General features: G+C 44.6%; 1 protein-coding gene across 2 annotated transcripts in view; it reads left to right on the top strand.

The window, feature by feature from the left end:
- ARL3 (ADP ribosylation factor like GTPase 3) overlaps nucleotides 1-14,870 on the top strand; it is a 38,971-nt gene that overhangs the window by 19,788 nt on the left and 4,313 nt on the right. For both annotated transcript variants that reach the window (XM_047760217.1, XM_047760216.1), the window contains exons 4-5: nucleotides 4,961-5,011; nucleotides 7,091-7,276. In XM_047760217.1, coding sequence (XP_047616173.1) covers nucleotides 4,961-5,011; nucleotides 7,091-7,276 — 237 coding nt within the window. The remainder of the gene's footprint in view (nucleotides 1-4,960; nucleotides 5,012-7,090; nucleotides 7,277-14,870) is intronic.

Here is a 14,870-nt window from a genome sequence, read left to right as displayed (position 1 = left end):
AAAAAATTACTGAGACCAGGAGTTCCCTTCGTGGCTCAGTGGTTAACAAACCCAACTAGGATCCATGAGGATGTGTGTTCGGTCCCTGGCCTGGTTCAGTGGGCTAAGTGTCTGGCGATGCTTTGAGCTGTGTCGAAGCTTGAAGACCAGGCTCGGATCCAGCACTGCTGTGACTGTGGTGTAGGATGGCAGCTGTAGCTCTGACTCAACCCCTAGCCTGGGAACTTCCCTATGCCGCACCTTTGGCCCTAAAAAAAGCAAAAAAAAAAAAAGCACTAAGACCAAACACATCCACCCTTCCTCCTCTGATTCTCCATGAAGGAAACACAGGTAGAAACCTTTGAGAAGAGGCTGAGCTTGGTTCCTGATGTGATGGCTAGCGCTAGTGACTCTAAATGAGAGTACATTAACTTATGCAAAGGAATGTTAATTTTTTTTTCTTTTAAAAGAGAGCAAGTTGGAGTTCCCATCGTGGCTCAGTAGTTAACAAATCCGACTGGGAACCATGAGGTTGCAGGTTCGATCCCTGGCCTCGCTCAGTGGGTTGAGGATCAGGCGTTGCCGTGAGCTGTGCTGTAGGTCGAAGACGCAGCTTGGATCCCACGTTGCTGTGGCTGTGGCTGTGGCTGTGTCGTAGGCTGGCAGCTGCTGCTCCAATTCGACCCCTATCCTGGGAACCTCCATATGCCGCAGGAGTGGCCCAAGAAAATGGCAAAAAAAAACAAAAAAAAAGAGAGAGAGAGAGCAAGTTTTCAGAGTAGCAATTTTTTTTTTTCCCACTGTACAGCAAGGGGATCAAATTATCCTTACATGTATACATTACAATTACATTTTTTTCCCCACCCTTTGTTCTGTTGCAACATGAGTATCTAGACAAAGTTCTCAATGCTATTCAGCAGGATCTCCTTGTACATCTATTCTAAGTTGTGTCTGATAAGCCCAAGCTCCCGATCCCTCCCACTCCCTCCCCTCCCATCAGGCAGCCGCAAGTCTCTTCTCCAAGTCCATGATTTTCTTTTCTGAGGAGATGTTCATTTGGGCTGGATATTAGATTCCAGTTATAAGTGATATCATATGGTATTTGTCTTTGTCTTTCTGGCTCATTTCACTCAGTATGAGATTCTCTAGTTCCATCCATGTTGCTGCAAATGGCATTATGTCATTCTTTTTTATGGCTGAGTAGTATTCCATTGTGTATGTATACCACATCTTCTGAATCCAATCATCTGTCGACGGACATTTGGGTTGTTTCCATGTCCTGGCTATTGTGAATAGTGCTGCTATGAACATGCGGGTGCATGTGTCTCTTTTAAGTAGAGTTTTGTCTGGATAGATGCCCAAGAGTGGGATTGTGGGGTCATATGGAAGTTCTATGTATAGATTTCTAAGGTATTTCCAAACTGTTCTCCATAGAGGCTGTACCAGCTTACATTCCCACCAACAGTGCAGGAGGGTTCCCTTTTCTCCACATCCCCTCCAGCAGTTGTTATTTGTGGACTTATTAATGATGGCTATTCTGACTGGTGTGAGGTGATATCTCATGGTAGTTTTGATTTGCATTTCTCTTATAATCAGCGATGTTGAGCATTTTTTCATGTGTTTTTTGGCCATCTGTATATCTTCTTTGGAGAAATGTCTATTCAGGTCTTTTGCCCATTTTTCCATTGATTGATTGGCTTTTTTGCTGTTGGGTTGTATAAGTTGTTTATATATTCGAGAGATTAAGCCCTTGTCGGTTGCATCATTTGAAACTATTTTCTCCCATTCTGTAAGTTGTCTTTTTGTTTTCTTTTTGATTTCTTTTGCTGTGCAAAAGCTTTTCAGTTTGATGAGGTCCCATGGGTTTATTTTTGCTCTAATTTCTATTGCTTTGGGAGACTGACCTGAGAAAATATTCATGATGTTGATGTCAGAGAGTGTTTTGCCTATGTTTTCTTCTAGGAGTTTGATGGTGTCCTGTCATATATTTAAGTCGTTCAGCCATTTTGAGTTTATTTTTGTGCATGGTGTGAGGGTGTGTTCTAATTTCATTGCTTTGCATGCAGCTGTCCAGGTTTCCCAGCAATGCTTGCTGAATAGACTTTCTTTTTCCCATTTTATGTTCTTGCCTCCCTTGTCAAAGATTAATTGACCATAGGTGTCAGGGTTTATTTCCGGGTTCTCTATTCTGTTCCATTGGTCTGTCTGTCTGTTTTGAGACCAGTCCCACACTGTTTTGATGACTGTGGCTTTGTAGTATTTCTTGAAGTCTGGGGGAGTTATGCCTCCTGCTTGGTTTTTGTTTCTCAGGATTGCTTTGGCGATTCTGGGTCTTTTGTGGTTCCATATAAATGTTTGGATTGTTTGTTCTAGTTCTGTGAAAAATGTCCTGGGTAATTTGATAGGGATTGCATTGAATCTGTAGATTGCTTTGGGTAGTATGGCCATTTTTACAATATTGATTTTTCCAATCCATGAACATGGAATATCTTTCCATTTCTTTACATCTTCTTTGATTTCTTTGATGAAAGTTTTATAGTTCTCGGCATATAGGTCCTTTACCTCCTTGGTCAGGTGTATTCCGAGGTATTTGATTTTGTGAGGTGCAATTTTAAAAGGTATCGTATTTTTGTATTCCTTTTCTAATATTTCATTGCTGGTATACAGAAATGCAACTGACTTCTGAATGTTAATCTTATATCCTGCTACTTTGCTGAATTTATTAATCAGTTCAAGTCAGAGTAGCAATTTTAAGGCATGTAAAGGTGGGAGTGAAGATTGTTTTTCATTGTTGTTTTTAAATGAGAATGTTCTTTTTAAAAAGTGTTTCCAGGAGTTCCCGTTGTGGCACAGCAGTAACGAACCTGACTAATATCCATGAGAATGCAGATTCGATCCTGGGCCTCATGAGTGGGTTAAGGCTCCTGAGTTGCTGTGAGCTGTGGTGTAGGTCAGACAAGGCTTGGATCTGGGGTGGGTGTGGCTGTGGCATAGGCAGGCAGCTACAGCTCTGATTCGACCCCTAGCCTGGGAACTTCCATATGCCGAGGGTACGGTCCTAAAAAGACAATAAAAATAAAAAATAAAAAGTGTTTCCATTATACCATTAGTTTAATAACAGTTCTAACTTCTTTAAAGAAAGTTTGAAATTTTGATAATATTTAAGATTAGAAACTGGGAGAATATTTAACACACTCATTGAAAAAGGACTAAAAAATTATGTCTCTAATTTTCTCTTTTGCTTTCCATATGAAGAATTACAAGGGAACTTTCATAGGAAGTTAAAGTAATTAATGTGCTTAGGTTCCGTAACTATAGGTGATTTTTCTTTCTTTTTTGGTCTTACCTAATTTCCCTTTTATTTTTGTTAGAGGGTGTTTTTTATGCAATAAATAATATTCAGTGATGAGGGAGAAAGGGATTTGTAATTTATGGTAAATCTCAAAACTTTTCTTACTCTGGCAGAGCCTTTGCCCTTGCTATTTCCAGTATTTGATTTTTTTTTTTTTCGGTCTTTTGCCTTTTCTAGGGCCGCTACCACAGCATATGGAGGTTCCCAGGCTAGGGGTCTAATCAGAGCTGTAGATGCTGGCCTACGCCAGAGCCACAGCAACTCAGCATCTGAGCTGCATCTGCGACCTACACCACAGCTCACGGAAACGCCGGATCCTTAACCCACTGAGCAAGGCCAGGGATTGAACCTGAAACCTCATGGTTCCTAGTCAGATTCGTTAACCACCGAGCCACGACGGGAACTCCTCCAGTATTTGATCTTAACCTTCCAGCCTGTGAAGGTAGAATTGGGATAGAGATCCCTGGGTCTCCTCTCCTACGACCCAAAGACAGTTAATACTGAAAATGGTACCTTCAGAATGATGTTCGAGGATGACAGGATTTGTAAATGCCTCAAAACACCATGCCTTGGAGTTCCCGTCATGGCTCAGTGGTTAACGAATCCGACTAGGAATCATGAGGTTGAGGGTTCGATCCCTGCCCTTGCTCAGTGGGTTGGGGATCCAGCGTTGCCGTGAGCTATGCTGTAGGTCGCAGACATGGCTTGGATCCCACGTTGCTGTGACTCTGATATAGGCCAGTGGCTACAGCTCCGATTTGACCCCTAGCTTGGGAACCTCCATATGCTGCGGGTGCAGCCCTAGAAAACGAAAAAAGACAAAAAAAAAACAAAAACAAAAAAACACACCATGTCTTCCTGACAATTTGGGACCTAGTATAGCAGAGTATTTAAGAGCAGCCATGGACTTCACTGTCAAGTGTGCCCAAGTTTGAGTCCCCATTTTGTCATGTACCAGATGTAACTTGGGCATGTTACTTAACTTCTTTGGGCTCATGTTTATATATGTACAAAACAGGATAAAAATGAAATCTATCACACAGAGTGATGATGGGGACTCATAGGCTAAATCTAGAAAGAATGTACAGTGCATGTCTATTAAATGTAGCTATTTTTATCATGCTTGGCTCTCCTGACTTCGTACGTTGGAGCTCTGCTGGAGCTTTGTTTTCTGGGCATCTCCTTTGAATTAAGTGATGATTTCACGTCTATGGCTGACATAAGAATTACCAGCTCAGGAGTTCACGTCGTGGCGCAGGGGTTAACAAATCCGACTAGGAACCATGGGGTTGCAGGTTCGATCCCTGGCCTCGCTCAGTGGGTTAAGGATCTAGCGTTTCCGTGAGCTGTGGTGTAGGTTGCAGACGGGGCTCGGATCTGGCGTTGCTGTGGCTCTGGTGTAGGCCGGTGGCTACAGCTCCGATTAGACCGCTAGCCTGGGAACCTCCATACGCCGCCACAGGAGCGGCTCAAGAAAAGGCAAAAAAAAAAAAAGAATTACCAGCTTAGTTTCTGTGTGCTCTGCTAAGCGAAATCTGCTGTTGGGGAATTGTCTGCTCCTTCCATGAAAGTTGCCCTGTCTTTTTCCATAGCTGCTTATTAAAGTTACCTTCTTCTTTTACTTTACAGATATATGTAATTGACAGCGCAGACAGAAAAAGATTTGAAGAGACGGGTCAGGTAAATGATTGTTTTGTTCAGACAGTTCCCAAATAATTGGGTATTCATTAATCTACTTTGTAAACATATAAGAGTTAGGGAAGTATTTTATGTTTAACCTTTGCAGTTTAAACGAGGTAGTCATTTTGGCAAGCAGGCAAAATATCACTTGCCTGAAAAGAAATTAGTTGAGAATTCTACAAACAGTTTTTCGTTTAAAGCCTTTTAGTTTTAATCAAATTAAATAGGACATAAGCAAATGGAATTTACCACCATGCCTAAGAGCTCTTCAGGCCACCTAGAAATGAACTTGAGCAATTCCCTTATCATGTCTATGTACTTTTTTCAATACCAACTTAATTGATCCCAGGGTAACTTGCACAAATTAGAAGGGATGAGAAGAAATGTGCAAATGAAGACAAAGCTGCTCTTCTTTCCAAGCCAAGAGATAGGACCCTTTGAACCCAACGATGGCTTCAAATGCAGGGTGCACGTCAACTTGATTCCACGATGTGGTTTGTGTACACAGCTTTAAATAGAGAAGCAACGGGCATAGACCATTTTACCCTCACTGAGTGCACTGATAAGAAGCGAGTAGCAAGGTGGACATCTTTTTTTTTTTTTTTTTGTCTTTTTAGGGCCGCACACAAGACATATGGAGGTTCCCAGGCTCGGGGTCTAATTGGAGCTACAGCTGCCGGCCTACGCCACAGCCACAGCAATGCCAGATCCAAGCCAAGTCTGCAACCTACACCCCAGCTCACAGCAACGCCAGATCCTTAACCCACTGAGCAAGTGCCAGGGATGGAACCCACAACCTCATGGTTCCTAGTCAGATTTGTTTCCGCTGTGCCACGATGGGAACTCCAGGGTGGACCTCTTTAGAGAAGTGTGCCTACCTTTTGTTGCAGAGTCCTTGGCCTATGTCCTCATCTACCTTCCAAAGGTAGCAGTCCCACATTTATGTTCCTGTTCCCTGGAAGCTAGTTTGAGAACTCACCAGCCCCTTGGAGACAGCCCTTCTCCCTTCCACACCCTGATGATTTCTGGACCATCACTCATGCGCGCAACATGAGCTTGGAGGTGAAGGATGTTAGGCGAGGAGCTGCGTCTTGAACCATCCCATGCTCTTTGAGAACCAGGGTGTCTTAAGGAGCTAAAATGTGGGTTGAGTGGGGAAGAGGTGGGCATTTAGCGAAGTGGATACCTTGTCCTGTAGTTATTATAGATGGAATCAACATACAGTTTAGACCTCAACCAACAATTTAAAAATCACAGACCTTGCCAGATGGACTAATGCAGTTACTTTAGAATGTGGGTTTGATGAACTGTAATATACATGCATGCATGTTTTGGGGATAGAGATTGAGGAAACAGAGTCACAGTGTCATACCAATTGTCAGTTTGAGTTCAAATTTTGAAATATATATGCATATGTACATATGCATACACATATATGTAGGTACATGTGTGTATATATGCATTGAAAGTTACTTGCAGATAATAACCTTGGGTAAGTTTTAAATCTCTAACCACAACTTGTATCCTCCCTTGAACAGTGTTTCTAAAGTATGATCTAGGGAGTTCCCATCATGGCTCAGCGGAAACCAATCTGACTAGTATCTATGAGGACGCAGGTTCGATCCCTGGCCTTGTTCAGTGGATTAAGGATCCAGCATCGCCATGAGCTGTGGTGTAGGTTGCAGAGAAGGCTCAGATCTGGCGTGGCTGTGGCTGTGGTGTAGGTTGGCAGTTATAGCTCCAATGTGACCCCTCACCTGGGAACCTCCATATGCCTCAGGTGCAACTCTACAAAGACAAAAAATAAATAAAATAAAATTTAAAAGTGTGATCTATGAATCCCCTATAAGAGAACTACCTGTGGAGCTTGTTAAAAATGCAGATTCCTGAGCCGTGGCTCAAGTTTTCCAAAGTCTAAAATCTGCCAGGAGATTCTTGCACAGGCTCAAATTTGAGAACCACTGCCCCCTTGAAAGTTGCTAGTTGATCAGCTTAACTGTTTTATTTCTAATTAGAAATGCATGGTTAAATAGCATACATTTCATCCTTTCTTCCCTATCTGTTCCCAAAATGATCCAGGAACTAGCTGAATTACTGGAGGAAGAAAAGCTAAGTTGTGTTCCAGTGCTTATCTTTGCTAATAAGCAGGATCTGCTCACAGCAGCCCCTGCCTCTGAAATCGCAGAAGGACTGAACCTGCACACCATCCGAGACCGAGTCTGGCAGATCCAGTCCTGCTCAGCCCTCACGGGAGAGGGCGTTCAGGTGAGGTTACTGGAGAGCTTAGTCACCTGGCAACACAGCAGCCAACCCAGGCAGTCTGTCTCATTGGTTGGGTGGATCTGGATAGAAACAGCTGCAAAACAAATAGTCTGTGATGGGCAGATGAACCATTCCAGGATATGAAAGGCATGGAGGAGTTTGGTTCTTTTCTGCTTAGCAACCAATCTGATATCATTAACTGTTCCAGGAAAGCCACAGATAAACCACTCCACGTAAGCGACAAGCTACCCCACTGGGGAGGAGGTCAGGACAGAAGGCTTCAAAAATGCTTTCTAGGAGTTTCCTGGTGGCTCAGCAGCTTAAAGATCTGGCATTGTTACTGGTGTGGCTCTGGTTACTGTTGTGGGCATGGATTCGATCCCTGGCCTGGGAACTTGCAAATGCCACATGTGTAGCCCCCCAAAAATGCTTTCTAACGCTAGGATTCTTTGATGGTTCCATTGAGGGTCCTGTCTTGTGTCTGGTATCATGGATGCTAAATACTTATACTCCCAAGGTCGCAGAGCCATCAGCAGTCACACATGCTAGTTATCCTAGAAGTGTTTTGGTTTTTTTTGTTGGCTATCTTCACTGCTCTCAGGTTTGGTGTCTGTTTCCGGATACTCCAAGTTGGCTTCCCACCAGGGGGCTTCTGCTGACAGAAAGCCTTATGCTTTATACTGAGGAACTGTGTCCTAGAGGAGCAGGCGCCCCTTCATTTGAGCTTAATTTAGGGTAGGAAACGATGATAACCGAGACACCTATATCCTCAAAGAATGATAGTTTCAGATCTGGTGCTTCCTACCAAGCAGCCTCAGACCAGTTGACCCTTGGGGTCAGCCCTCTAGATTACTTCTTGAGTCTGATGCCCCCAGCATGCTCCAGATGCCTCATTGTAAACATCTGGTGTACCTGCCAGGGAGGTGGCCCTGTGCCGCAAGCACCAGCCAGTACTACTCCAGGATGCTTGGGGGCAGGGGGCAGGGGGACCCACCATCTGGAGCAGTGGCATCTCCCCTCACTGCCCTGGGGCACGTGTCTCTAGCTGCATGACCCATTTGCTTTTTGGCGAACTTGGTGGGTTGGGGGATGAGCCTGCGATTTGATTCTCAGTCGCTGTCCCCTCTTTCCACTTCCCTTCCCTCCCTCCTCAGACATTTGATACTGATTTGTCTTAAAACTGCCTGGCTCCTTTTATCTCACGCAAATAATCACTTCCTAGGATTATCTCACTTGTCCCATCTGTTTGCGGCTTGGTTTTTTTCCTTTCTGTTTGCCAAGGCCCGCTTCTGTGCTGGGCCTCTGGATCCAAGGGCAGTACAGAAAGTCAGTACAGAATGAGCACCCTCTACTCCAGACTCCTCAAAACCTACCCCTACTCCTCAAAACCTACCCCTCAGAAGCATGTGTAGGTGCATGTGTGTGCATCGTGGGGGCTCCCAAATAGCCAGAGATGACCTTGGCTATGTCCCCAAAAGGGAAGCTGGAGCTTGGTGGGTCTCTGTGAGGTTTAGGTTTGGGGAGGGGACAGATGTTAAGTCTTACATATTTCCTTCTTCTTTCCTGGTTTGTGGTTATAAAACATTATATTCTCATTGTTAATCATATCAAAGTACTACATAAAGTTGAAAACTTTTCTCTCCTCTAATCCCACTCAGCAAAGAAACTACCATTAATAGTTTTATTCTGGAGTTCCCGTTGTGGCACAGTGGTTAACGAATCTGACTAGGAACCATGAGGTTGAGGGTTCGATCCCTGCCCTTGCTCAGTGGGTTAACGATCCAGCGTTGCCGTGAGCTGTGGTGTAGGTCGCAGACGCGGCTCGGATCCCACGTTGCTGTGGCTCTGGTGTAGGCCGGCCGCTGCAGCTCCGATTCAACCCCTAGCCTGGGAACTTCCATATGCCGCGGGAGTGGCCCAAGAAATGGCAAAAAGACAAAAAAAAAAATGGTTTTATTCTTCTCAAATCTCCTCTATAGGAGTTCCTGTTGTGGCTCAGCAGAAGCGAACCCAACTAGTATCCATGAGGACATGGGTTCAATCCCTGGCCCCACCCAGTGGGTTAAAGTATCCGGCATTGCTGTGAGCTGTGGTGTAGGTTGCAGACTCGGCTTGGATCTGGCGTTGCTGTGTCTGTGGTGTACACCAGCAGCTGTAGCTTTGATTCAACCCCTAGCCTGGGAACTTGCATATGCCACAGCTGCAGCCCTAAAAAGCAAAACAAAAAAAAAACAACCACAACAAAAAACTCCTCTCTCCTCTATAAAATTGTAGTCATGGAGTTCCCTTCATGGCTCAGCGGTTAACAAACTCGACTAGGATTCATGAGGATGTGGGTTCAATCCCTGGCCTCTATCAGTGGGTTAAGGATCTGGCATTGCTGCGAGCAGACTTGGCTTGGATCCCACGTTACTGTGGCTGTGGTATAGCCAGCAGCTGTAGCTCCATTTAGACCCTTAGCCTGGGAAGCTCCATATGCCAGAGCTGCAGCCCTAAAAAGCAAAACAAACAAACAAAAAACTCCGCTATAAAATTGCAATCACTTATGTAGATATATATATATATATATATATATATCAGGTTTTGAATTAACTGGGCATTTTTTTTTAAGCTCAATTTACAGGTTGGTCTAAAAAGTATATTACAACCCAGGGTGTTTTTGAATAGGCGCTCTGATCATTTTATTTAGCTTCTAGCTTTTTATCAAATTTTGCCTAAAGTGTTTCCCTCAGTTGTGCATAAGATGATACTCATGAAGCCTAAGGTTATTTTGGTGAGGATAAGACCCAGGAAAAGAGAGTAGCTTTCTTGTGTTTGTACAAACCACTTCAGCAAGAGGACTTTGCCTCTCTAAATGGCTTAGAACCCAACTCTAGAAAGAGAGAATATCTTGAGTCTGGGGACTCTAAAGGTGGAGCTTAAGAAAATGAATACATTTTCTGGAGTTGCCGTTGTGGCTCGGCAGGTTACAAACCCGATTAGTACCCATAAGGATGTGGGTTCGATCACTGCCCCCAGTCAGTGGATTAAGGATCCAGTGTTGCCATGAGATGTGATGTGTTGCTGTGACTGGCAGCTGCAGCTCTGATTTGACCCCTAGCCTGGGAACTTCCACATGCCACAGGTGTGACCCTAAAAAGAAAAACAAAGAAAACAAAAAAGAAAATGAAAATGAATACACACAAAATGTATACCCCTAAGAGAGTCCCCAGGTGGCCTTGTAGTTAAAGGAGCCAGTGGTGTCATTGCTGTGGTGAGGTTCAGTCGCTGGCCCAGGAACATGCCGTGGGTGTGGCCAGAAAAAAAAGAGGGAAAACAAAGAAAGCTTCGTGATCTTCTCTTGGCCAGAGTATTGAAGGGGAAAAGCAAAGCCGGAATTAACAGTGAGGCTCTTGTTGCTTCAGCCACTCTTAGGGATATAAAAAGGAGGGACTAGGGTTCCTCGAATCAGAATTTAGGGGAGCGGCCTTCACGTCAAGGGTGCTTCCTCGGAGAAGCTTGGAGGGAAGCGCTGTTCATTGTCTTCCCAGCCCTTTCCCGTCTACACCCAGCAGGCAGAGATGACCAGGAGGATAGAGCTGTTTAACTACCATAGAAATGGACTTCCCGTAGATACAAACTATTGCATTTGGAGTGGATAAGCAATGAGATCCTGCTGTATAGCACAGGGAACTATATCTAATCACGTGTGATGGAACATGATGGAGGATAATGTGAGAAAAAGAATGTATATATATTCATTCTTATATATAAAAAGAATGCATATGTATTCATTTGTATATATTTGTGTGTGTGTGTGACTGGGTCACTTTGCTACATAGTAGAAAATTGACAGAACACTGTAAACCAACTATAATGGAAAAAAATAAAAATCATTTAAAAAAAAAAAAGAAAAAAGAAATGGAGTTCCCTTTAAGTGACAGGATCTTTAGGCCCAAAAGGAGTCTGTGTGCTACCAGACAGTTAGAGTCTGGGGGGAGGCAGGAAACAAGTGAGACAGTCATGTATGATTTGATTTTGTTGGAAAGTTCTTCCCAGGTCAGGGACCTTCAGCAACCAGGTTCACAGGAAATGATATCAAGAGAGATCCAACAAAGAACTGTGAACAAGAAAAATAGTGATTTCATATGGAGGAGAAATAGTTTGAAGGTCACTTAATTAGTTTAGTAGATAGTACCATGGTGTATAGAATTGGGTAGTTAAGACTGGGATTTCAAGGTTAATGAGATTAAATTATGGTTAATAGAATGATATAAATTTAGAGAATTTAACCATTATTTGAAATGGGTTATTTAATAAAAATGTTAATTAAGAAGGGAATCTGCTGTCTATTGTCCTTTAATGGTAACCTTTGGGGACTGGAGAAAGGTCACAGTTTTCTATGGAAACACTTTTCATTGTGAGGCACTGATTGACCAGGTTCCCTCTCAGGTAATGCCTTTGACCTAAGCTCATGCCCACTCAGCCAGTTTCTTGGTTTTCACTTTAAAAAGAGTCACTTAGACGGAATTCTCTGCATTGCTTAGTTCAAGAGCAGGCCTTTTCATGATTCTTATTAATTAAGGCTTTAAGTATTCCTAAAAATGAAAGACTTCACTAGAAAAATGTCACTTTCAGACATACAGCCTTTGTAAAAATTACTAAGATTCTGGGAGTTCCCATCATGGCTCAGTAGTTAATGAATCCGACTAGGAACCATGAGGTTGCAGGTTCGATCCCTGGCCTTGCTCAGTGGGTTAAGGATCCGGTGTTGCCGTGAGCTGTGGTGTGGGTACAGACATGGCTCGGATCCCGCGTTGCTGTGGCTCTGGTGTAGGCCGGCCGCTGCAGCTCCGATTCAACCCCTAGCCTGGGAACCTCCATATGCCACAGGAGCAGCCCAAGAAAATGGCAAAAAGACAAAAAAAAAAAAGAAAGAAAGAAATAGGCAGGACTGCCAAAATGGATCTGATGTGAAGTGGGTCAATTATCTGGCACCACAGCCCTAATAACCCTAAAAGAAAATATACAAAGTTTTAAAAAAAAAAATGGAATTTCTGTTACTGTTTCAGATGTTTAAAAACAGTGTCTCTCTTTTACATTGTGGCGAGGGTGAGGGGCATTGTTAATCAAAATGCATTTGAGAGACCTGTCCTCTCCTGATAAATAACCCTCCAGTGGGTGCGTCAAGGGAACTGGTCCACTGATGGTGAGCTGCGCCCTCTGGCCTCGCTGAGCAGGTTGATCACTTGTCCTTAGCTGAGTAGCTTTAAACCCATGATTTAAGATCAGGGAAGGCCGTGAGTCCTGGGAAGATTTCCGGTCCTTGCTGTACCTGAGATTCTGAAGGCAAATATGTGCAGTCTCTACAAAGACAGGCAGTTCTGGGTGTGGCAATCGGCTTTGGAGGGCTGCAAGAGAGTTCAGAACAGGTTTTTCTTTGCCTCGACTGACGGTGACGAGGAGGCCAGCCCATCACGTAATGAAGCGGGTTTTTGTGGGGAAGTGTCAAGAGCAGAGCATAGGTCAAGGGCACTAAAAGCTGCAGGGGAATATCAGTCTTGGAAACTCTGTCCTGTGGAGAGCCCCATAGTCCAGAGGAGTGGTCAGAAGAGACCCAGTCATGTCAAGCAGATGAAGGCAGGAGGAGGAGAAACTGAGCAGTGTCTGGGAGGGAGAGCCTGCAGCCCCCTCAGGCAGACTGCTTTGCAGATGTGGGGCAGCCCCCCGCTGCGTCCTGGGTGCCAGGCCGGGGTGGTGAGGGCCTCTCCTAGTGCATAACATCTTATCCCTGCGTGTCTAAAAAATAGTGAACAAAAGATCTGGATTAGAGCCAGAGAGAAGTATAGAGAAATCAGCCCCTCTTCCACCTGTACACCTGAACGTGAACCCCAAACCACAGCCCTCCGTGGTTGTCGTAGTTTCAGATATTTCAGGACATTTCCTCTCTAACACATTGTGTTTGTTTTTTTTAATTTTTAAAATTTTTGCTTTTTAGCGCCACACCTGCGGCATATGGAAGTTCCCGGGTTAGAGGTCTAATCGGAGCTATAGCAACTCGGGATCCAAGCCCCATCTGCAGCCTACACCACAGCTCACTGCAACACTAGATCCTTAACCCACTGAGCGAGGCCAGGGATTGAACCCACAACCTCATGGTTCCTAGTCAGATTCATTTCCACCGCACCACGATGGGAACTGTGTGTTTGATTAAAATTATATTCATTAGGAGTTCCCTTCGTGGCTCAGCAGTAACAAACCCAACTAATACCCATGAGGACAAAGGTTCGATCCCTGGCCTTGCTCAGGGGCTTAAGGATCTAGTGTTGCCGTGAGCTGTGGTGTAGGTTGCAGACATGACTTGGATCACAAGTTGCTGTGGCTGTGGCATAGACTGGCAGCAACAGCTCCGGTTCGACCCCTAGCCTGGGAACTTCCATATGATGTGGGTGCAGCCCTAAAAAGACCAAAAAAAAGAAAAAAAAAGATACTGCTTTAAAATTTGCTCTCAAAGCAGAAATCAGCAGTTTCATCCTGGTCTCTAGCCTTAGTCATAAGAGACCTACCTACCCCAGTACCTTTGAGTAGCAGAAGGTTCTGGGTATCACTCTCCATGCCCCCACCTCATGCTCGTCCCTTCTTTTCACACCGTTCCCACATTCCCTCTGTTCCTTCCCCGAGCAGGAGCGAGGACCTGGCTCACAGAGGTCTCAGCTGCGTAGAAAGGGCCTCCAGCAGCCTGAGCCCAAGCTGCCGCTCAGTGCGCCTTGGGGATGAACGCTAAACCTTCACTAGCCCAGGTTCTCATTTTTGTTTCCTTTGTCTTGACACAGGCAACCTTTCCCTTAATATGCCAACAGAGTTTCAATATTTTTTTTTAAATGACATTTACAACTTCTTTCTAGGCCCAGATCAGGTTTTTTGGGGGGTTTTTTTGTTTGTTTTTGGTCTTTTCGCCTTTTCTAGGGCTGCTCCCACGGCATATGGAAGTTCCCAGGCTAGGGGTCTAATCGAAGCTACAGCTGCCGGCCTACACCGCAGCCACAGCAACACCAGATCCGAGCCGCATCTGCGACCTATGCCACAGCTCACGGCAACGTCGGATCCTTAACCCACTGAGCAAGGCCAGGGATCGAACCCACAACCTCATGGTTCCTAGTCAGATTCATTAACCACTGCGCCACGACAGGAACTCCGGATCAGTTATTTTTGACTCCAAGTGTGTATGGAACTGCTTATCTGCAACTCAGACCTCAGGTTTATTTTTAAATTTTCAAACCCCTCTGTGGACTGAAAAAGCCAGCTTGGGACATTCGTTTTTGCTACCTCTCTGGTACAGCGCCCTTTGTCACCAGAAAAAGTATTAATAGCAAGCAATATTTTATGTATGCCGCCTCCAGCTGCTCCTTGACCCTGGGGGCCCAGTGGCACAATGGGATAGGCTGCATTGCTCAGCAAGGGTCTGAGCTCCATCGTCTTAAAGCAATTACTGATGTGACCGTGTGGTCCTCGTGGCATTAAAAACCAGACCCAGCCAACCATGGCTGCCACTGCTTCCTTCCAACCACCAAGCAGTGATGGATGCATTGCAGAGATCAAATTAGGAGGGATGCAGTCA

Source organism: Phacochoerus africanus, chromosome 15 (assembly GCF_016906955.1).
Source record: "Phacochoerus africanus isolate WHEZ1 chromosome 15, ROS_Pafr_v1, whole genome shotgun sequence".
Lineage (NCBI taxonomy): Eukaryota > Metazoa > Chordata > Mammalia > Artiodactyla > Suidae > Phacochoerus > Phacochoerus africanus.
This window is presented reverse-complemented; position numbering and strand designations above follow the sequence as displayed.